Source organism: Carya illinoinensis, chromosome 3, assembly GCF_018687715.1.
Source record: "Carya illinoinensis cultivar Pawnee chromosome 3, C.illinoinensisPawnee_v1, whole genome shotgun sequence".
Taxonomy (NCBI): Eukaryota; Viridiplantae; Streptophyta; class Magnoliopsida; order Fagales; family Juglandaceae; genus Carya; species Carya illinoinensis.
Window position 1 is genome coordinate 28,175,325 of NC_056754.1, and position 23,569 is coordinate 28,198,893.

General features: G+C 38.1%; 1 protein-coding gene across 1 annotated transcript in view; it reads right to left on the reverse strand.

Annotated features, from left to right (window-relative positions):
* LOC122304025 (phospholipid-transporting ATPase 2-like) overlaps nt 1–23,569 on the reverse strand; it is an 85,701-nt gene that overhangs the window by 51,348 nt on the left and 10,784 nt on the right. Inside the window, 5 exon segments of the mRNA XM_043116047.1 lie at nt 2,550–2,724; nt 2,830–2,922; nt 9,934–10,050; nt 17,505–17,718; nt 18,209–18,444. Coding sequence (XP_042971981.1) covers nt 2,550–2,724; nt 2,830–2,922; nt 9,934–10,050; nt 17,505–17,718; nt 18,209–18,333 — 724 coding nt within the window. The 5' untranslated portion in view covers nt 18,334–18,444.

A 23,569-nucleotide genomic window follows, 5' to 3' on the forward strand; every position in this document is an offset into this window, starting at 1 on the left:
TGTTGACAAAATTTTATAGCACTCCTTAACAGTACATTTCTTGTGATTGTTAGACCTCCACTTCAATCGATCACACTAAGCCAGAGAAGTCCCCATGGAGTATAAGAGACTAAAAAAATCTGATACAGTAGATAATTCTCAATCGTGGCAATACGATATTGGCAACACAATTGGGAATTATCCGCATATCCACTAATGAGCGCCATGAGAGGGTAGCCGCATATCCGCCACTAAAGCCTCCCTATTAGTGGCAATACGATAGAGAACCGGAAAAGCTTTCTCCAAGGCATAATCTTCACACCACACATCCCACCAAAAACTTACTCGATTGCCCTCGCCGGCTACAAAACGAATATGTTTCTCAAAGCATGACCACCCCCTCCTTATAAACTTCCATAAACCCACACCATGCCCCCCTCTCACTTCGTTGGAGTACCAACCACCCCACACAGCTCCTTATCTAGCGTCAATAACTTCCTTCCACAATGATCCCCCCTCCGAGTGATATCTCCATAGCCATTTCCCCAATAAAGATTTATTAAAAGTTCTCAAGTCACACACTCCCAACCCCCCTGTGGCCAATATTATGGGCTGCAAAGTATCTTCTTTACCTATGAAATATCTTGAGTTACCTTTGGAGGCTCCCCGCAAATCTGTGTCTATTTGGGATGGGGGGATTGAGAAGATTGAGAGGAGACTAGTTGGTTGGAAAAAGATCTATTTGTCCAAAGGGGGTAGAGTTATAATAATTAAAAGCACCTAATTTACCTACTTATTTCCTTTCTCTTTTCCCTATTCCAGCGGGGGTGGTAATAAAATTGAGAGGATTTTTAGAAATTTCTTTTGGGATGGTATTGGGGAGGAACAAAAATATTACTTGGTGAGTTGGAATAAGGTTTGCACTCGGTGTCTTGGGGTGGTTTGGGTGTGCAGAACTTATTATAAAGCTCTTCTTGGGAAGCGGCTTTGGAGGTATAACCATGAGAATAATGCATTGTTGATGCTAAATATGGAAGGATGTGGGGGAATTGGTGCACTAAAGAAATAAAAAGGGTGTTTGGGGTGGGTTTATGGAAGTCCATTCGATTGGGATGGGGGGATTTTGTCAAAAACACTAATTTCAAAGTGGGGACAGGGTCCAATATTTTTTTCTGGCATGATGTTTAGTGTGGTGATTTAGCTCTTAAATTAGCATTTCCTAGCCTTTTCAGGATTGCTAAATACAAAGGGGCTGCTGTGGCAGATTCATACTTGTTTTCTAACAACATGGTGAATTGGAATGTGGAATTTACTAGAGATTTACAGGACTGGGAAGTGACTGAAGCTGCTGATTTCTATGTAAAACTTTATGATTCTAAAATTGATCAGACCAGGGAAGACATGATGCAGTGGATTCAAGATAATAAGTTCAGATTTTCTGTGGAATCCTATTAGAAGGTGTTAAATAGTCATGGTAATATAACATACCCCTGAAATTGTATTTGGAAAGCTAGAGTGCCGGGTAAAGTCGCGTTTTTTTGCTGGTTGGTGTCGCTTGAGAAAGTTTTAACTATTGATAATTTGAGGAAAAAGGGGTTTATATGTGATGGACTGGTGCTTCATGTGTAAAAATGATGGTGAATCTGTTAACCATCTGTTTCTGCACTGCGAAATGGCGACGGCTTTGTGGAATGAGTTATTTGCAAAGGCATAGATTGGGTAATGCCTTTTCATGTGGTGGATTTTTTGGCTTGCTGGCAAGGTGCAGCGGGAAGTGGAGGCAGCTCAGCTGAGGGGAGAATGATTCCCTTATGTTTATTTTGGTGTTTATGGCTTGAGAGAAATGGGAGGTGTTTCGAGGATCATGAACCCACAATGACAGAATTTATGGACTTTTTCTTTAGCACTTTAAATTTTTGGGTGAACAATCTTGTGAGGGATATCAACATTTGTAACGCTTTCTCTTAGTATTGTTTTTGCTTTAGCTTGTACTTAGGTGTATTCTCTAGTATACTTCCTATGTATTTGGGCTATGCCTATTTACTTCGAATAAAATCTTTTATTACCTATCAAGAAAGGAATCCACCACAAATTTACTGGACTCAATTCTATCCTAATACACAGTTGGGCATGGTAATTCTGCCCATATTGCATCATTAATTTAAATGGCCACTTACAACCAAGAATAGAAGGATGAAGCAAGCCTGAACCACCAACCCCCAGCCAATTCTACAGTTCCTATGCAAAACAAAACTAGATTAAGTCAACTTCAAATTTATCCCACTCCAATAGTCCCAGGCAAATGACCTATAACCAGTGAGCTCTGTGTATTACATGCTTATTTTGCTCCCCCATCTTTGTCAAAAGTAGAAAATATCAAGCGAATGAAAATAATCATTTGATCCTTTGCATTAGTGTTTTCATTTTCCTAATTTTTAAAGGGAAATAAATTACAAAATAAAAAATAAGAGGCACATGAGAAACAACCTACTAGGTTCTGTGTGCGCATGTGACAAAGTGAAACATCCAAGTATGTTGATTGCTATGACCTTAAAATTTCTTACACATACCAGTGTAGATGGCTACTCCACAAGCCCACTCTGTATTCCGCAAGTAACATGACTGAAGAATTGTGTTTTTAATTGTTAAAGGGCACAAATCATTATCAAGAAATGGGGGAAACAACCGAAGATTTGCATCAAATCTTCTAATATCCCTATCTGGACCAGGACACTCAATAACACCCTGTAAAACAGAGTCGGAGAAAAGAACATTTAAATCACTAACTTTGCAATAAAAGAGTAAATTAGCAACAAATCGTCCATCTAAAATAAGTTACAAGAAACCTACCTTGATCTTGTGCAATAGTTCATAATCTATTCCCATGCAAGCAGGGGATATAACCCTTGTCTTCAAATCAGTTTCACCATCTAGGGCAGCAGTCTGTAAAACATATCACACCATCAGACCCTTGACATGCTCAAAAAAGTCCCAACCAGGAAGGATCCCCAATGCTAGCATCCTTTACAAAATAATATACAAGGACTTCAAGCAGTTAGACTTAAAAGTTTTAAGGAATATGAGTTTTTCAGAAGATGAGGTCAAACAAAAAAACAGAAAAGAAAAACCCCCACCCAATGGGTCTCATTCCCTCTTAAACTCATATTAGAAAGAATGTACTCAAACTATAGATCAATTGTGATAAACGACACAAAAAAATGATCCCTAAAAGCCAGGCCATAAACCAAAATGAAGAACACAATCCCACCTAGGGGTGGCAATATATGACAACCTGTGAACCTGACACAAACACAACATGAAATAAACGGGTTTGGGTTTGATATAAATGGGTTCAGGCCAAAACGGGTTAATACGATAAAATACGATTAATAAACAAGTCAATTGTGGCTCAACCCACGAAACCCGCAATCAACCATGTAATACAAATAAATTCTATTTTTAAATTTTATAAATGTTTAGTCTTATATGTCTTTTTTTGTAGTTGGGAATATGTGATATTGATATTAGTATTTGACTATGTTAGATCTCAAATTATTAAATCTTTTTTGTTAGATGTAATTTTATTTTACGAAAATATTAGTTTTCATATATATTATTGGTTTGGATATTGATAATAATATATTTTATCATGAATCTAGATGTAATTGTAAATTATTTATATAGTTATCATTGTATTATATATAAAATTATATTAATTGGGTTAAAAAATAAAAACGAGTCAGCTCAACCCATTTGTAACAAACGGGTTAAATGAGTTGAAACAGTCATGTCCAAGTTAACCCAATAAAAGTTAATTACCTTTTTCTTATGACAGGGGAACCACCCCACAATAGAGCCCTTAGGACTCACCCATGGAACCTAAACTCCCGGGGAGACTACAGCAACCCACCACCATGGCCTCCCATTTAAATCGAATTTGATCCCAAGGGGAATCAAACCCATGACATGGAGCTCATGCACACAAGTTTTCCTTACCACTTGGGCTACCCACGGGTGGTTCCAATAAAAGTTAATTACTAAAGAGAAATACTTTTTGCAGTCGGCGTGCAGTCGGCTGTAAAAAAGTGAATTAATACGGGACCTACATGAAAAAAAAAATTATTTTTATAACTTTTTTTTATTCATGTAGGTCCCCCTGAATATAAAAAAAAAATTATAATTTTTTTTTATTCATTCCGTACAGCAGACTGCACGCCGACTGCATTTGCCGACTGTATATAGCAAAGCCCATTACTAAATAGGTTAAGTGGGTAGTGTCATGCCCCCCATTAATTAAATGGGTTGGGTCGGGTGTTAGGATCTGGCCAGTATAATTAAACGAATCGTTTTGACCCAAATAGTCTAATACTCATAACTTGACACGACATGTGAACACAAATTTCCACACCTAATCCCACCCCAAGCTTCATTTTGACTTGCATGCTCCAAATTTAATTCAGGTTGACTTTGGATGATTCTTAGCTCAGCCCAAAACACGCCCAATTTCCAATTCAATCATACTTGTAAACATTTAGCTATGACCTCGTCAATCACAATTAAACCAATAAGCCATTCATCTAGGTTCTTAAAAAAAAATTAAAAAAAAAAAAGACACCACTATCGTGCAAATAAATGCTCTAGAAATGTAACATCACTGAAACATTACAATGAGAATACTGATAATATGGCCAAATAAACAACCAGCAAACTGTTTCCTCGCCATTTGTGGAGAATGATACACTCATGACCCAAGAGAAATAAGTTAATCTTACACTACTTAGAAGTTCTCAACATTAAGGAGAATCTATAAGTGGACTTCATCAGTATTTGGATAGAAGTATAATCTGAAACAACCAGGCATTATGATGTACCAGATTAATCATCACCAAGATTTAAAGCAATGTGTGATTACTCAGGCTAGTATCAATAATCAGATTAACTAGATTCATTCATGCCTCTTTTAAAACAAAATTAGGCACTAAGCAGCTGGGTTTTTGTTTTAGACATTTGTCTTATGTTTGGAACTAGAATTAGGATTGAATATACTTGAAGAATTTTAGTGTGCAATTAATATGAAGAGATATAACTCATAACTTGCTTAACAAGGACTCCAAGCTGTAGTCATTCTTGAATTTTTTTGGTGACAGCTCAAATTGTGTATATGAAGGTGGTTGGTGAATGGTATTCCACTGCTTGGAAAGGAGAAGCTCTTGCACTTCACAATGAATTCCAAGGAGATTCAATTGTAACATTGACTAGTCCTTTCAAAGTAGACTAGATGTGGTTTGGGTCTTCCTTGGATTGTTAGAAATGGTACTGGAGCTAAACCCAACCAGAAAATATGGGACTAGGGCCATGCCACCCATATCATAGGATCAGCCTGACAGGGTCGTTGGGTTTTTTCCTTTTTCTTTTTGTTTGTAATAATTTTATCAAGAATGAAGGTCTAGGTAAAGCCCAAGTACACATGATGTATACAAGAGTAACCACCTAGCTAAGATGAAAAAGAAATAGATACAAGGAAGTCATCACCCCCAAGCATTAGATTCAAAGCTTGGGCTAACCTTCAACTATGGCCCATGGGCCAGATTTATCGTATTTGATTAAATTTCTATGATTTAATTTTTTAAAATTAACCCCAAGGGGTTGGCCCAAGTGGTGAAGGCCTTGGTCTTGGGGTCTCATTCCCTTCAAGGTCCAAGGTTCAACACCTCATGGGTGCAAACAATCCTTTGGGTCCACACCTCCTGGTGAAAAGCCAGCGATTTAAGCAGTTCCGTGTAGGGAAACTTCCGAGGGTGCGGTGCACGGGACCTGGGTTTATTCTGCAGGGGTGGGTCCAAAGGGCCCTGCCTTGGAGAGGTTCCCCGACATCAAAAAAAAAAAAATTTAAAATTGCTATGGTTTGATTTTATAGATGTTTGGGCCTTTAATTATGCATAGAAGTGAGTGCATAGGGTTAGTAGGCTTGTGTTGAGCCCACTGGACAGCTTGCGTTGCCCAAGTTAATTTAAAATATTTGACACATTTATGGAATCATTTCCCCCACTTAAAATTTCAGATTTCAGGACTACTAGCAATCCTAAGCTCTCAAACTTTTCTTACTTAAATAAGGAAGGTATTACGTGTTTTATTGCAGGAAAAAGAACCTGGGGAGTTTCCAAAATCTGTTGAGCAGCAGGATTTCTAATTTCCTGAATGCATTAGGCAAGACTTTATTCTTATTAGCACAGTGGTAAATTAGGGAAGAGTCTGCCAAAATTTTAGGACTAATTAGGAAGGAAGTTGACTCTTGAAATCTCTACCCAAGTGAAACCCTAACCCTGGCAGCCTCCTAAGCTTATTAGCACACCAGAGGCAGCTCCATACATACACACTCGTGCAGCCCTCTTCCTTAGGGGAAACTCTATACACTCCTCTAAGTTTCATATCATCAAATTGTTAAAGGATTCTCAAGGCTGCTACCGCCATTGTGCCGTACCCTCTGCCACCCTAGGCTGCCATAATCAGGAACATACCATTAAGCCTATGAAATAGGCACGGTGATAGCAACTTCAAGTGAGTATTTCTTACCCTCTCTAGGTAATTCGAATTCTATGATGTCTCTCATAGTATATTGCCTTTCCACAGCCCTCTTTCTCAAGTTCTCTCCACCAAAACACTTAGAGGGAACCTCCTAAACTCTGCTGCAAGTTACGTAAGGACTTCTCTTCCATACATCAAAACTTCCATGTCTTAAGCATTAGAAAGATCCCTATGTTATATTATGGAAGGTTGGACTTGGACTCACACCTTAGTGGCATTGCAGGGACACAGCTGTTGTTGAGGCAGCCAAAGACTTCCTCCAACTCCACCTAGGGTTGGAAAAGGTTAGAAATACCCAACTTGCTTTTTTATCAGTAAATAAGAAGAGAAATACCCAACTCTGGAAGCAAGCAGCAACCCAGACAGCCCTTAGAACCCCACCCCTGCCTAGTACTACATGTATAGAGGCTTAGAAACATGCATGAGAGATTCCTCTACATACTACTTTGACATCATAGGCATGGCACACACAAAATACATGATGTCAGGAGCCTGACAGCAGCACAGCAACATCACACATCTAGTAAAGTCATAGATTTTCATGCTTGACATGTTTAGAGGTAAGGAACACATTTAAAGCACATGCATGATACCCACTAACTGCTTGTAAAATGTTTTAATTGAAGGTAGAAATTTCAGCATATAGAGCATAAACATGATCAATCATTCATTAAGTCATGATTTCTTGCATATTATTGGCATATCACGTTTGATTAGTTCACTGCTGTATGATACATACACAGCAGCTAGTGACTAGGAAGAAAAATGTTTTAAACATGTGCATACCCAAGACATGTTAGCATGTTAGCATCTGTTTTTACCAAAATGCTCATGAATCCCTATAATACATCAAAAACACGTTGCTGTCAGCAACCCCAAGTGGACAAAATGGCCAATGTTTTGAGATTTACGTGCATTCTAACTTGCCAAAAATCATAAGGGCATGTCCACACATACTTGCACTGCATGTAATTAAACTCAAGAGTAGAATGCATGACCCAAGGCCAGTTTTGCTCACTGTCACTAGGCAGACAGCAAGCAACACTATAGGGTATAGGTTCATATCTTAGTCAATATTAAGAGTTTTGAGTTGAAATTTATATGAGATATGTATGTAACTTAACAGGTGCGTGATTTACAAGTTTAGTTGATTCACAAAGCTAAGGAGATAAGGTAAGTGGCATGATCATAACATTCAGGTGTCCTGTACCTATTCTGTTTGCATGAAGAAGTGTTTTTTACCTATGTTATGTACAGCCATATTCAATGTTAGTCCCTTTTTATGAATGCTTGATGAATTATGACAATGTGCTTGTGGATGCAATTATGTATGATATGTTGATTTGGTTGTTTGTTTAGAATGAATGCCATGTTATGAAAATCATTCTTACGTTATGTTATGCTTATTGATTGCCATAAGGGGATGCCATGTCGAGATGAATAAGCTTATGTTAATATGCCATGTTTAGTGCTATGACATGCATATAAGTATGACACGCCATGAAAATCATAAAGTCAAAATGTTCACCTGCATCAAGATAAGATGAGAACGAAGTCATGCGAACAATAAGTAAGCGTTAATGATTGGCCCTATGTTATGGGCGGATATGCAAGCCATAGAACTAAGTGTAGTCTATCATATTTTATGCTATGATTTATGCAATCAACAACAATTGGACCAATGTGATTGGACCAATGCATATATGTTATGATGGCTCTCAATTGGTAAAGGCCTTGGGCTTGAAGGTATGCTCCTTTTAGGTCTAAGGTTCAAATCCCCTTGGCTGCAAACAATCTCTAGGGGCCATCGGACTGGGAGATTTTCCCCTTGAATTACCCAAGATGCACTTGTAGAAAACTCCTTGCCGAGGGCCTATACACCCCCGGGGATTAGTCGGAACATTGTTCCTGGACACCTAGTGCCAATCAAAAAAATAGTTGCGGGAAACTCCTTACCAAAGTCCTGTGCACCCCCTGGATTAGTTGGGACACCATTCCCAAGCACACAGTGCAAATAAAAAAAAAAATGTTATGATGGCCATTATGCAAATGAAAGACAAGATTAACAACTCATGCATGAAATGTATTAGATGCATAAAGTCAAATTATTCACTCATCCATGCTACAAGAATTGCCATGATTACTTCTTAAATTCTACCTAAGTTGCTGTTGAATGATCCATAGGCTACATATATGTGTGTGTGTGCGTGTGCGTGTGCGTGTGTGCACGCGCATGTGCGTGCATGAAAGTTTTCAAAGCCAAGCCTAAAGTTAAGTTAAATTATATTTACAGTATAATGTGTTATTTACTGAGTCTTCAAATCATTTTTTTTTATGATTTAATGTCCCAGATGATGATGGCACAGACACCTAGCAAGAGGAGAGTAGATTTATTTTTCGGAGTATTAGACCTTTTATTGCCACATAGGACCAGTTTATGCTTACATTACTATGTATTTTTTTATAAGTAAGAAAGACATTTTTATTCATCGAATGAAATAGGCGAAGCCTATGTACACAGGAAGTATACAAAAGAAACACCTAATTACATTCTAGAAGCATAAAACGGAAACAAAAACTCATGAGCAGACCCTCCATTAAGTACAATAGCAGAAAACCATTGAAGCAAGGAGAACACAAAAAATTTCCAAAATGGAGGATCTAGAAATTTTTCGTTTCCAAGCTAGTTTTATGTTCTTGTCTTACATTACCATGTTCTTGTCTTCATTTTATGAAACTTGGCTATGCCAAGCTAGTTTTGTGATTCAATAAAGAGGTACTATTATGATGTTGAATTTCTTAAACGACCGTAAGGTTACAAATGCATATAACATTCCTGACCTACGCAAAGGGGTGTTACATGAGCATTAGGGCCAGTGAAATCTATAGCTATTGCCCAAAGAAATAGTCTTGAAAAAGAGGATGTCGAGATTAAAGAAGATTCTAATATCCAGGATTGCGTATAGGCCGGTGGATTACTTCAGAAGGAGAAGCTCTTGCCCTTTATAATGATTCCAAGGGACCCCAATTGTAATATTGACTAGTCCTTTTGTTGCATAGACCTCGATGTGACTTGGGTCTTCCTTGGGTCGTTATATCTTTAAATTTAAACGTACTTCATTACTCTAAAACAAGCCAAATCAAAGGTTGAACAGAATTCTACAAACATAACTCACTATCGAGCTTGCTTGAAGATGTGGTGATACTCTATCTTCATTTCCTGCTGTACTTTCTATAGTCAAGGAACACTTTTCATAGGACATTTTTACTCTTGTTGTTAACAAAATCAAAAATTGAAAAGATCATGTACTTATGACTTTGACCTAAGCAAGATCTCCCCTAGAATGATAAATGGAGCAGTAGATTTACCTCTATATAGCAAACACCCTGTGGATCTGAAGTACCAAGCAAAACAAGATCACAGGGTACTTCATCATTCTCCTGGATCCATACAATATTACCTACTTGAATATTCTGTGCTCTGACCTACAAGTCAATGTAACAACGAGAGATAAACAACATACGGTTAGAATATAAAATCTTAAGAAAAAGAAAGCAACATATCTATAGTCCATGAGAGAATCAAATCAGACAATCATTGTACTTTCTCACCTTCACGACAAATAGAGTAGCTTCTATTCAAAACGTCTATTTAACTCTTTTACCAAGGAACCAATGATGATCTACAAATATTAGTTCCAGTTTTTTCCCCCAAGAAAATAAAAAAACTCCACTAAAACATTTAGCATAATGGCAAAAACCTAGACAAACATCTTTAGATTATTAAGCACCAAACTTAAGATGCAATAATGATGTTTGATCGGTAATAAATTTCATTTAAAAGAGCAAAAGTGGCAATTTGGGTACCTAGGATGTTTACCAGGAAAACAGAGAGTTAAAAATAGAAAAATATACAAGAAAATCATGAAAGTTAAGCTGATTAAAGTCTATGGCAGATGTCCAAATGAAGAGAGTAGTGAAAAGAAAGTTTTCAGCTCCTCCAATATTCATTCTTCTAGTCGATAAACAAGAGATAGAGAATTCTATGTTGTGTTTTTATTAATGAATAATCAACTATACATATACAAGTAGTGACCATTATACCCTCACACTATACATTTAATTACAATATGTATTCCAACACTCCCCCTCAAGCTGGGGCATATATATCATATAAACCTAACTTGGAACAAATAAACTTTAGCCGACTATGACAAAGTGGTTTGGTAAACACATCTGCAAGTTGATCAGCAGACTTCACAAAGGGTGTAGATATGTCACCACTGAATATCTTATCTCGAATGAAGTGACAATCAATCTCAATGTGTTTAGTCCTCTCATGGAATACAGGATTAGACGCAATATGTACTGCAGCTTGATTATCACAAAATAACTGAAGGGGGACAGGAGCTGGAAACCCAATCTCATGAAGAAAGTGTTGCAACCATGTCAGCTCACTAGCAGTGTGAGCCATTGCTCTGTATTCGGCCTCTGCACTAGATCGAGCTACTACTGTTTGCTTCTTACTCTTCCATGTAACCAAATTACATCCTACAAAGGTACAATATCCAGTAGTCGATCTTCTATCTGAAGGAGATCCTGCCCAATCAGCATCTGAAAAAGCTTCAATTCTAAGATGCCCATTTGGTCTATACAACAACCCAAGGCCAGGAGCTCGCTTAAGATACCGAAGAATATGGATTACAGCATCCCAACGTGAGACCCTAGGCGTTTGTAGAAATTGGCTCAAGATACTTACTGCATAAGAAATATCAGGTCTAGTGATAGTCAGATAATTTAATTTTCCAACAAGTCTTTGATACCGACCTGGATCTCCAAACAACTCACATTCCTCTTTCAAGAGTTTACGATTTGGATCCATAGGAGTGTCAATAGGCTGTGCACCCAACATGCCAGTTTCTTCCAAAAGATCAAGCACATATTTTCTCTGAGATAGGTTGATACCCTTTTTAGATCTACTAACTTCGATTCCAAGAAAGTATCTAAGTTTACCCAAGTCTTTTGTCTGAAACTGATCATGTAAAAATTGTTTCAGCCTGGCGATTCCAGCTGAATCACTCCCAGTAATTACAATATCATCTACATATACAATCAATAAGATATGACCTGCATCACTATGCAGATGAAATACCGAGTAGTTTGTTTGGCATCTATGAAGACCAAATGCCAATACACTATCAGAGAACCTCCCAAACCATGCTCGAGGAGATTGTTTCAAACCATATAATGTCTTTTTTAACTTGCAAACTGTACCTCGACACTCCCCCTGAGCAACAAAACCAAGTGGTTGCTCCATATACACTTCCTCATTTAAGTCACCATGTAGGAATGCATTTTTAACATCGAACTGAAATAAGGGCCAATCCAAATTAGCAGCAAGAGAGATCAATACCCGAACAGATGAAATTTTGGCAACGGGAGAAAAAGTCTCGTCGTAATCAATGCCATAAATTTGAGTGTAACCCTTAGCTACCAAGCGAGCTTTCAGACGTTCCACAGCGCCAGTAGGATGGAATTTGACTATGTATACCCATCTACAGCCAACAGATTGTTTTCCCGGCGGCAGAGGAACAAGATCCCATGTCCCATTATGGTGAAGAGCATCCATTTCATTTTCCATGGCTGTCCTCCATCCCGGATCAGATAAAGCATCCTGAACTGTCTTAGGAACAGAAACTTTTAACAATTGAGAAGTAAAAGATGAAAAAGATGGAGACAATGCATGACAGGAGACATATTGGCTAATTGGATGTTGAGTAACACAAGAACGAGTACCTTTTCAGAGAGCAATAGGTGGAGATTCTGAAACACTGAGTAACTCAGGGTCTGAAGACGGAGACAAAGTTGGTGGAGACAGGCAAGCTGGGGTCCGTGAGCGACGCGAGGACACCTGTAGAGGGACAAGAGAAGGCACTGAAGGAGGTTGGGTAATAGTGGGTGACTGTGGAGGAGAAAGGGTTAGAATAGATAATGGTAGAGGATCACACTCAACAACCGAAGACGTGTCTGAGAAATAGGGTATGGACTCAAAAAATGTGACATCAGCACTTGTGAAGAAGCGTCGAAGAGCAGGACTATAGCAGCGATATCCTTTTTGTGTTCGGGAATAACCAACAAAGAAACACTTGGTAGCACGTGGATCAAGTTTATCAAAGCCTGGGCCAAGATTATGAACATAGCAAACACACCCAAAGATTTTGGGTGGAAGAGCAAAGGTTGGCAATGAGGGAAACAAAATGGAGAAGGGAGAGGAGCCATCGAGGACAGATGAAGGCATACGATTGATAAGGTGACACGCAGTAAGAATACCATCACTCCAAAAACGTTTAGGAACATGCATGTGCAGTAAAAGAGCTCGAGTTACATATAACAAATGACGATTTTTACGTTCAGCCACCCCATTTTGTTGGGGTGTATAAGAACATGAAGTTTGATGAACAATTCCCTTATTGCTTAAGTAAGCAGCAAATGCATTAGATTGATATTCTTTACCATTGTCAAAACGCAAAACTTGAACTTTTTGTCCAAATTGAGTTTTAATTTCTTTTCGAAAGACTTTAAATATGGAAAGGAGTTCAGATCTTGCTTTCATCAAATATAACCATGTCATACGAGAATAGTCATCAACAAATGTAACAAAATATTGAAACTTGTTTGATACAATGTTGAATGGTCCCCATATATCAGAATGAACCAATGCAAAAGAAGAAGATGCTCGATTATCAACTCGAGGTACAAAAGACACACGGTGGTGTTTACTAAGTTGACATGCTTCACAAGGAAAGGGAGACACATTTCCAAGATCCCTAACTTGACGTTTCAAAAGAGAAAGGGATGGGTGTCCAAGACAACAATGACATTCAAAAGCGGAGGAGGAAGTGAGGGCTCGAGTGGGTGATTGCTCGACGTCGAGGTAATACAGACCACCAGCTTCATACCCCGTACCAATCTTCTTCCCCGTCTTGAGATCCTAAAAGATACATCAGAAGGAAAAAATGTCACAGAACATTGAAGGTTTTGAGTGATTTTACTAATGGACAATAAGCTAAAGGGAAAACTAGGAGCATATAGAACGGATGACAGGGATATCGACTCAGTGAGCTCGGTGGATCCAATGCCTGTAACTTTAGCAAGAGAACCATTAGCAAGAGTAACACTCTTGGGAAATGGCATAGTACCTAACTCAGATAAGGAATGAGACAAACCAGTTAAATGTTCATTAGCTCCTGAATCGATGACCCATGGATTTTGGATAGACGAGACAAGACATGTGGATGCTGTACCTGGTTGGGTAAGAGTAGCTCTGGAAGATGAAGCCGCTCGTGTAACTAAAAACTGATCATACTCATCCTTCGATATGCTGATCATCTCTGGAGGCAAGTTGGAACTCGTTGCCTGTGATGTAGAGTCTTGGCAAATGGCCTAATTAGCGGACCCAGATGGTCTCCCGTGTAGATCCCAACAATAGTCCACCGAGTGCTTAGTGCGACCACAATGGGTGCACTTACGAGATCCACGACCTCGAGTACGGTTACCTCTGGCATCACGTCCCCCACGTGCACCTCTACCACCCCGGCCTCCATGCCCACCAGGAGCAACATAAGAGGCAACTAAAGTGGATCTCTCATTACTCTGGTCAGAAGATAACTGAGATCCAGGTCCAGATAATGTGGCTCGCTGGAGTCGGGAGAACACATCAGGAAATGATGGGAGCTGTGGGCTTGCCAGAATTTGAGAGCGAACCGACTCATACTCAGGTTTTAGGCCAACTAGAAACCGAACAACGTTGAACTCTTCACGTTGTTTTAGCATAATTGAAACATCAGCAGTGATAGGTTGATAAATTTTGAGTTCTTCACATATACCCATCACTTTAGAGTAATACTCTTCTAAACCCAAAGCACCCTGTTCCAATCCAAAAAATTGTTGACACAACTCATAAATACGAGTTGTGTTTCCAACACCTGAGTACATTTGTTTGAGATGCCTCCATATCTCCTGAGCAGTGTCAAAGTGTACTAAACTAGCACAAATATTAGGCTCAATACTAGTCAACATCAAGGAGTAGATTTGAGCATCTTCTTGCTCCCATTGAGCAAAAGTAGAACTAGTTGACTCAGGCATTGAATCAACCAAGTGGGTACGACGAAGACCCTTACCTTTCAAGAACATTTCAATAGATTTTGACCATAGTATGCAGTTCTTTCCATTCAATTTCACCGTAGTCATAGGCATGTTAACGTTTGGTGCAATAGATAATGACTCAAACTTAGCTTCCATGGAGAAAAATACGAGAATATGGATTAAAAACGAACAAATACACGCTGGAAAAATCGAAACCAGCTTAACAACCCAAATCTCGGATCTGTTCGGATCAAAAACAGTCTGGAAAAATAGAATTAGGACCTGAACCGGCCTGTATCAGGTCTGAACCTGCCTGTATCGGGTCTGAACCGGCCTGTATCGGCCCTGTTTCGGTCTGTTTCGGCCCTGTATCGGTCTGAACCGATTCTGTTTCGGCCCTGTTTCGGCCTATATCGGCCGGTACCGGATTCGGGCGTATCGGATTCAAGAAAAATCAGAAAACGCGAATAAGTTATTCCTAACCCGGAATAAGTTATTCCTAACCCTGAAGCCAAACAAGTGGTAACCTGGAATAAGTTATTCCTAACCCTGATGCCAAACAAGTGCTATTCCAAATAGGAATAGGTTCTTATTCCAAACAAGTGCATGCACAACCACGGATAAGATAGCAAAACACACCAGGAATAGCCAAAAACTTGCAGCCAAACATACCTGGACTGTTCCTCCGGCCGGTGATACACAATCCTTCCGGCAGCCGATGGAGACGAAAACTCACCGGAGTCGACAGAGGACGCCGGTGACCTCGATTCTGGTGTCCATTACCGGAGATAACCCCTTATGTCACCAGAAAAACACTTCGAAGGGGCTGCCGGCCGAAACTTCAGACCAAAATTTCACAAAATTTCACAGCACCACTAACAACCAACGACAACCACTAGCACCCGCCGGAAAAACACCACTAACCCGTCGTACAACCACAACCGACCACTAACCTCTCTGATACCATGTAGTCGATAAACAAGAGAGAGAGAGAATTCTATGTTGTGTTTTTATTAATGAATAATCAACTATACATATACAAGTAGTGACCATTATACCCTCACACTATACATTTAATTACAATATGTATTCCAACAATTCTCAATCCTCAAGATGATTTTTTTCATTTCCCTCCAAAAACACCAAATGAGGCAAATGAACTTCAAACTTTTGCCATTTGTGGGCTGCTACTTTAAACCTCTCTAAGCACAAAAAGGTCCATGTTTTTTTCTGGGCACTACCAAAGTGAAGATGCAATAATATTATGCATGACATAAACTAAATCACCTATTTTTCAATTGCTCCATTTTGTATATTGATAACACAGTGGGAGCATAGAGCTCTAGAGGGGTTGAGGCAAGATATTCTCTATTCATATTCCCTACTCCTCATGTATAGTAACAAAAACATGAGCAACAAGAAAACCGATGTTTCGCTTTGTGGCGGTCTCAACTAGTATCTAGTCTCTTTTTTCCCCTGTTAATTTTTCTCGGGTTTGAGGTTGGGAGCACATCAACAAATATCTATACCATTCGTTGATCGCTATTTGTTTTGCTCCAAAATCAAGTAGGCAGCCCTAATATTGACAGCTAACTCCACTTATTAAAAAATGTTAGCTAATTCTTATTAATTAAGCTTCATCAAGAAAACAGTATTAGAAATCTTGTGATCTTCTCATTATTGGCATACTAATGACATCAGAATGGTTTTAAGACAAGATTTTCTTCATACAAGTAATAATCATTTCATTAAAAACATCAAAATGCACATTCCATGTACAACAAGACATGTACAATTGCAGTGACTAGAAAATTCCAGATTGGGAATTGTGAGAATACAAGGACATGGGTAGAGCTAAAAAGAACAGGTTTCCTATCCTTGATGCCATTGCCAGGGACAAGATGCGTGAGTTGGCTTCTCTTAACCACCAAGGAAGTTATTCCTAGACTTTTATCAATTAAATATATCATTTATTTTAAGTAGAGAAGAGACGTAATCAGTCTTTTAAAGTTTTCCAATGAAGTTGGCAATGATGTTACAGGGGAAGATAATATCAGTTATGACAACTAACTCACTGAGGGATTTGTAATCATTTGTTCACAGACTGCTTTCTCAGCATGGTATTCTGCCATTGGTGATTATCTGTCAGTCACTCCTTGAACCAATCACCATCTCTATTTCATAAAATGTATCACCACTATGTAAACGACGATACAAATTCTCATATCATCCTTTTATCATTTGGTTGGCTTCCCATAGTCTATAAAAGAAACACAAAATAATCCTTCTTGGAATTAAATAGACCCACTGCCCATGTATACCATCTAACTATTTATCACTGCTTAACAGATAAAGAGGCTCAGAGTGAGCAAAAAAGCAAAGCGCAAAAGCACATAACAGTTGCTGGTACTTGGACAGCCTGATCATATCTACTAACAAACACATTAATTGAAGTCCTAATGTTTCGGGATTTATCCAGCCATGCAACTTAATTGTATCTCATCCTTATGAGTAAAACACATCCACTAAAACCTACAATGATAAAATATATGTTTTAATCTTATAAATGAGCCAACCACTAATGGCAACTAACTGGCTAACTGCCAGCCGGGCATCTTAAAGTAAGTATATAGTATTGCAGTAGGTGCTGGGCAAGCCAAACCATTTGATCAATTTTAAACAAATTAAAAATTAATTTTTCTCTTTTACTTTAATTTGAAACATAAAAATAAAATAAAATAAAACAAAGTCAAACAACAAAAATAGAAAGAGGATATAGGAAAACTTATCCGTACAAGTTTTCTTATGCCCTGCCTAACAACCCAGACTTCTTTCTCATTTGCCTTCTTGTCTGATATATATCTATTGTAATCATCCCATGCCTCTTTTGTCGCAGAGACAAAAAAAATAAAGATAAGGGGGCCCCATGTGCTGGCAGGATTCACTGGAGTAATAAGTGACCATAGCTGAAGGCAAGCAATCAACAAAAAGTATTGGTTCATTAACCGGCTGAAAACAGAAGAAATCAAATTGATTAGAGAAGGGAGGCAAGCAAAAGAGGAAAAATTAACTCCAGAAAATTAGACGAGGTTAGTAATTTTTCGAACATAAAAGTAACAAGCACTTGTTCTCGTCCAAAATATACCCAACTATGAAATAAAATAAAATGTTCTATACAAATCACAAAAACTTCAGAAAAGAGGTGCTAAGCAACATAGCATAAAATCAGCCAAAAAAATCCAAGGGCTCCTTCACAAGTGATTGCAAAATAAAATGAAATAAACATGAGATAAGTAAGAGGCCATAATGCATCTATTTATGATGTGATCAGCTCATGCTCCAAAGAAATTGTTTGAAAAGTAAGTCATAGTCAGCCACAAGTGATGGTTGGCACTCAGTTCATAACTGCTAGAGAATGCTCGCAATACCACTTAAGCAAACAACTAGATAAGTCATTACGAGAACCAACATAAAATCAACAGGTCAGTTGAAGAATCACCTGAACTGTTCCCATAAGTTTTTTGGGAGAAAGTTCAATAAAGTATATTTTCTGTTTGATATGCGATTGTCACAGTAAAGATCATGTGATGATTCATCATCATTGATGTAGACGTAACGCTTCATTGTTGAACTAGAAGCATCTAATCATGTTCAACTCTGATTTCCAAGTTCACCCCAGACACTTCCACAAGCATTAAGTTCATAGCGTCACATCCTGCAAAAAAAATTAAAAAACTGGGTAGCACAGATCACTATTTCATGCATCTAACAAATAGCAGGGAAAACCTACCTAAGACACAAGGTAAGGAGCTCTAAATCAAAGGGTTATAATCCAAAGTTTTTATTAGTTTAAACAGTAAGTGCACATCAACGTTCAGCATATTGACTATCTGTCAAACCCAAGAAATATTAAAGTCCTAAATTAGCATAACCAAGATTTATAATTTATTTGATTGCTAATTTGCAGTTGCTGCCATATTTTTGGCATTTATTGATTTTATTTCAAATTATAGATTTGTTCTGTATTGAGAAAGTAGAAGAAACCTTCCCTATTGGGATCGATCAGAATTTGTATAATAAAAACTGCCTTGGAAACTTCAAGAAAAACCTTACCCTGCAACCCTCTCTAAGAGACATTAGGGTTAGGTTAAATCTATCTAAATCAAGGGTAAAGCTTCCAGAATTTTTAAACTCTAAACCCTTCAAGTGTGCCACCCCTCTCAGGCCTTTTAACTCTAAAACTTTCATCAATAAATTGAATGAAAAGTATAGGAAGCCATTCCCAGGTCTGCCACCCCTCTTCACAGCCATTCTCCTTCTACTTTCCATCAACAAACCATGGCAGAAGTACTGGAACTTCTTCCCAAGTCTGCAAAGCCATATGTAAACAAGAATCTTATAGTTTAACACCTCCCTTCATGGAAAAATTCAAAAGAAACAGCCACTAAGATTACCTATGATGCATCAATCCAGGTTAGGGACTTCTGATCAAGAAATACAGGTCTGCAAGTATTTCTGCCTCCACTGCTAGCAGGCGGCACTAAAAATCAGTGAAAACAAGGACTCCTAGAGGTTGAATGAGAAAAATCTCTGAGTCCTTCACTGCAGTAAAAATCATTGCACTAGCATGTTCTCCCCACTTTAGCAACTTAGCAGCACCTTCTTTCATGCTTTTAAGGACTCCTAGAGGTTGTTCTGGGTGCAACCTCTAAGTAGAACTCAAGGTGAGTGTTAGGAAATTAGGAACTTCCTATCTACCATGATGTCTAAATTATTTCCTATTGTTTCCAATGACAAAATGAAGAGTTTTTAAGGCTAAGGAAAGCAAGGAAACCATTTGTTTTTTGAAAGGTAAAAGAAATTTTATTAGTAAGATTGAGAATAGACATGGTCCAAGTACATAGGATGTATACAAGAGAAAACACCTAGTCAAGAACTAGGAATAGATTCAAGAAAATCATGACAGCTAAGTCCGTTGAAGTCTATAGCAATTAACTGTGGAATTAAGGTATCAAAGAAGCATCTAAGTTTATCTAGTGAGCATTCCTTATCTTCAAAGTTCCTATCGTTCCTTCCCCTCCAAATAGACGACAGTAGACATATGGAGACCCTCTTAAATACTGCTACACTTTGTGGAATGCCACATAGCCCTCTCCAGCTAGCAAGAAGATTGACCACCCTCCCAAGCATAATGCATGCTAGCCCCACTCTACCAAATATATCACCTCATAGGCCCCGAGCCACCCCACTATGAAGAAGTAAATGGTATACTGTCTCTCCACTTCTCCTACACATCTAACACCGATCAATTATCATGATACATCATTTTCTTACATTCCATGCTCAGAATCTTCCCTAGTAAAGCTACTAAAACAAAGAAAAAAGCGTCTTTAAGGTGCTTTACTCCTCCAAATACTGCTCCAAGCAAAAGGATTGCGGTGCTAACTAGTTATGGCCTCATAGAACAAGTGGACCAAGAATTTCCCTTTTCTAGAAGGGATCCAAAACATCTAATCTATTCCTCCATCCCTAACTCCCATGGTATAGAATAGATTTAAAAAGTTAGAGAATACACCAATTTCCCAATCCAAAATTCTGGTTTTAAATTTTGTTCGATTCTGGCCATAATGGCCAGTAATAGGTATGCCCTAAATTCTGGAAACTTTCCATCTTTTCTGGCCATTCCAGTCCAGATTGTATCCATGGCAGTTTTGTAACTTTTCAATATCAATGGCCATTCCAGGTCGTAATTTTTTAATATGATAAAATTTTCATAATTATTGAATAGAAATGGTATTACTATAATTTTGAATCCAAATGGTATTTCTCTCATTTTATGAATATCTCAAGATTTTTTCCCTCATTCTCTTTTCCTTCTGTTCTTTTTTTTTAGATCTTATTCTCTCTTTTTTAGTTTACTTTCTTAGCCCTTTAATTTTCTTTTTGTGTGTATCTCTACTCATGTCAGTATTTTTCTAATCTCGTCTACTAACACCAATGTCTCTACACCAATGTCTCAACTCTCTACCTTTACTTTTTATAGGTTTCATCATATTTTAATTTTATAGATTGTCAATTCTTATAGATACACACAAACAAATGTTCATTTATAAGTTGTCAATTTATATATATAAACACACACAAATGTGCATTACAAAGGTCCGGAGTTTAACCGGCTAAAAGACATGTTGCGCACGATATCTGGGGTTCCTTGTTATCAAAAAGAAAACTCTTATATATACAGATGTAGGTAACAAAATATTCCACTCTAGTATCTAAACTGAAACGAAGTAAAATACATGTTGCGTATGCGCAGTCTCCGAGGCTCCTTGTCATCAAAAAAATTCTTACATATACATATGCGTATACATAAATAACAAAATATTCCATTCTAGTATCTAAACTGAAATGGTTATTGGAACAGAATTCAAAACCTCAACCAAAACACTTTCCAGAAACTCAAGTGGATAGATTTTGACACTTGACTTTCTTCATAGTTCATGGCTGGTAAGGCTAGGTAAGAGTTTCTTCATTCTTAATCTATGAATTTAGTCTATTGTAGATATACAGTGGTTATGGAAGTAAGATTATTTTTAGAATTTGATTTGTACACATGCTGCTTCCAAGTGAAAAAGATCTAATTTCCTAGCAACTCCATTTCTGAAAATATGTTTATGACAAGATGATGCATTTAGAACAGATTTTTTTATATAAGTAAGAAAAGTTATTGATCCACATAATTAGGCACAGCCCAAGTACATAGATAGTATACAAGAGAGAAACACCTAATTACAATAATTATTAAAGCTAACCCCCTCCAATATAATAACCATTGCCCAAAGTAAAAATGTATGAAAAAATAAATCTCTAATTCCCCTCAACTAACGTTCTCTATTTTCAAAGCAACATCCATTCCTCTCATTCCATATGCATCACATAAGACATGGCACCATCTTCCAAGCAGCCACTATTTGACGATTGCCTGAATTCCACTCCAACAAGCCAAAAGATCCTCCACCCTCCTAGCATCAGCCATGCAATATCCAGCCTAACAAAGATCCCATCCCATAAAGCCTTCACCACATTACAATGGAGAAGAAGATGATCCACCGATTCACCAGTCCCTTTACACATAAAACAATAACAATACCACGCTTCCTCCCTTTACACATAGTCAAAGTTTTCCTATCAAAAGCCAACCAACCAAAAAAAGCAACCTTGAGAGGCACTTTACTTTTCCAAATACACTTCCAAGGAAAAACAGTAGATGAATGGGTCAACATAATTTTGTACAAGGATCTAACTAAGAATTTCTTATTCCCAAGATGAATCCTTAGCAATTTATCCTCCCCGCCACACTCGAAGTTCAATGCATACAAGATGTGGTAAAAATAAAATATGTCCCCCACCTCCAAATCCAGAATAGCTCTAATGAACCTATGATACCCCATATGATGTGTAAGGGTAGGTGGTGTATGGGATCCCACATTGCTTAGGAAGAAGAAGTTCTTGCTCCTTATAATGTTCTAATGGGACTCCAGTTATATTATTAACTAATTCTTTTGGAGTATAAACCATGTGGTTTGAGCCTTCCATTGTGACGTTATAAATAGTATCAGAGTTTATCCAGACCAAAAATGTGGGACTTTAGCCGTGCCACTTACGATGGATGGGCCCAACAAGGACGTCGGGAATTTAAGGGAGGGAGGTTTTAATACCTCATATGATAAGAGGATAAGGTAGGTGGTGTGTGGGATCTCACATTGTTTGAGAATGAGAAGTTCTTACTCTTTATAATGTTACAATAAGACTCCAATTATATCATTGACTAGTCCTTTTGTAATATAGGCCATGTGATTTGGGTCTTACATTTGGGCGTTACATAACCTCACATGCCACTGCACCAAGCCATTCGAGTTGTCCATATAGTCTACTACAAAAGCATCCTTATTCAATGCAATCCTAAAAAGGAAAGGAAAAGCATCCTTCAAAGCAACATCTCCACACCAAGCATCGTGCCAAAATCTGACCCCAGATCCTCTACCCACCACAAATCTGAAATTGCCAATGAAGTCTTCCCATCCATTCTGAATAAATTTCCATACACACACACCATACACTCCTCTCACTTCATTTGAGCTCCAACCTCCACAAATGTTCCCAAATTTGGCATCAATGACAATCCTCCATAAAGCATCCATGTCCTAATGATACTGCCACAACCATTTCCCAAGTAATGCCTTATTAAAAATTCTCAGCTTTCCTACCCCAAGCCTCCACAAGATAAAGGGGTACAAATCTTGTTCCATTTAATCAAATGCAACTTTTTCTCATCCCCCAAGCCTCCCCACAAGAAAGCAAGAAATATCTTTTCATTTTGTTAGTCACACCTGCAAGCAAAGGGAATATAGATAGAAAATACATAGGGAGAATAGATAAAGTGCTCTTAATAAAGTGATTCTTCCCCCTTTAGACAAATGAATCATTTTCCAAGCAGCGAATCTATTCTCTATCTTTTCAATAACAGCATCCCATATTGCCTTGGATTTATGAGGGGGCCCCAATGGAAGACCAAGATACTTCACTGGCAAAGATGACAACTTACAACCCAAGATTTCAGTCAAGTCCCCAATATTATGTACCAAACCAACAGGTACCATTTCAGACTTAGACAAATTCACCAAGGCCTGAAACAGCCTCAAAGCAAAGCAAAAGAGCTCTCAATGAACAAATCTGATTAGGATCTGGCTCACAAAGAATTAAAGTATCACCAGCAAAGAAAAGATGTGATACATTTATGCTTCCAAGTGAAGAACCACCCAATAAAAAACCAGACATAAACCCTAGGGGTTGGCTCAAG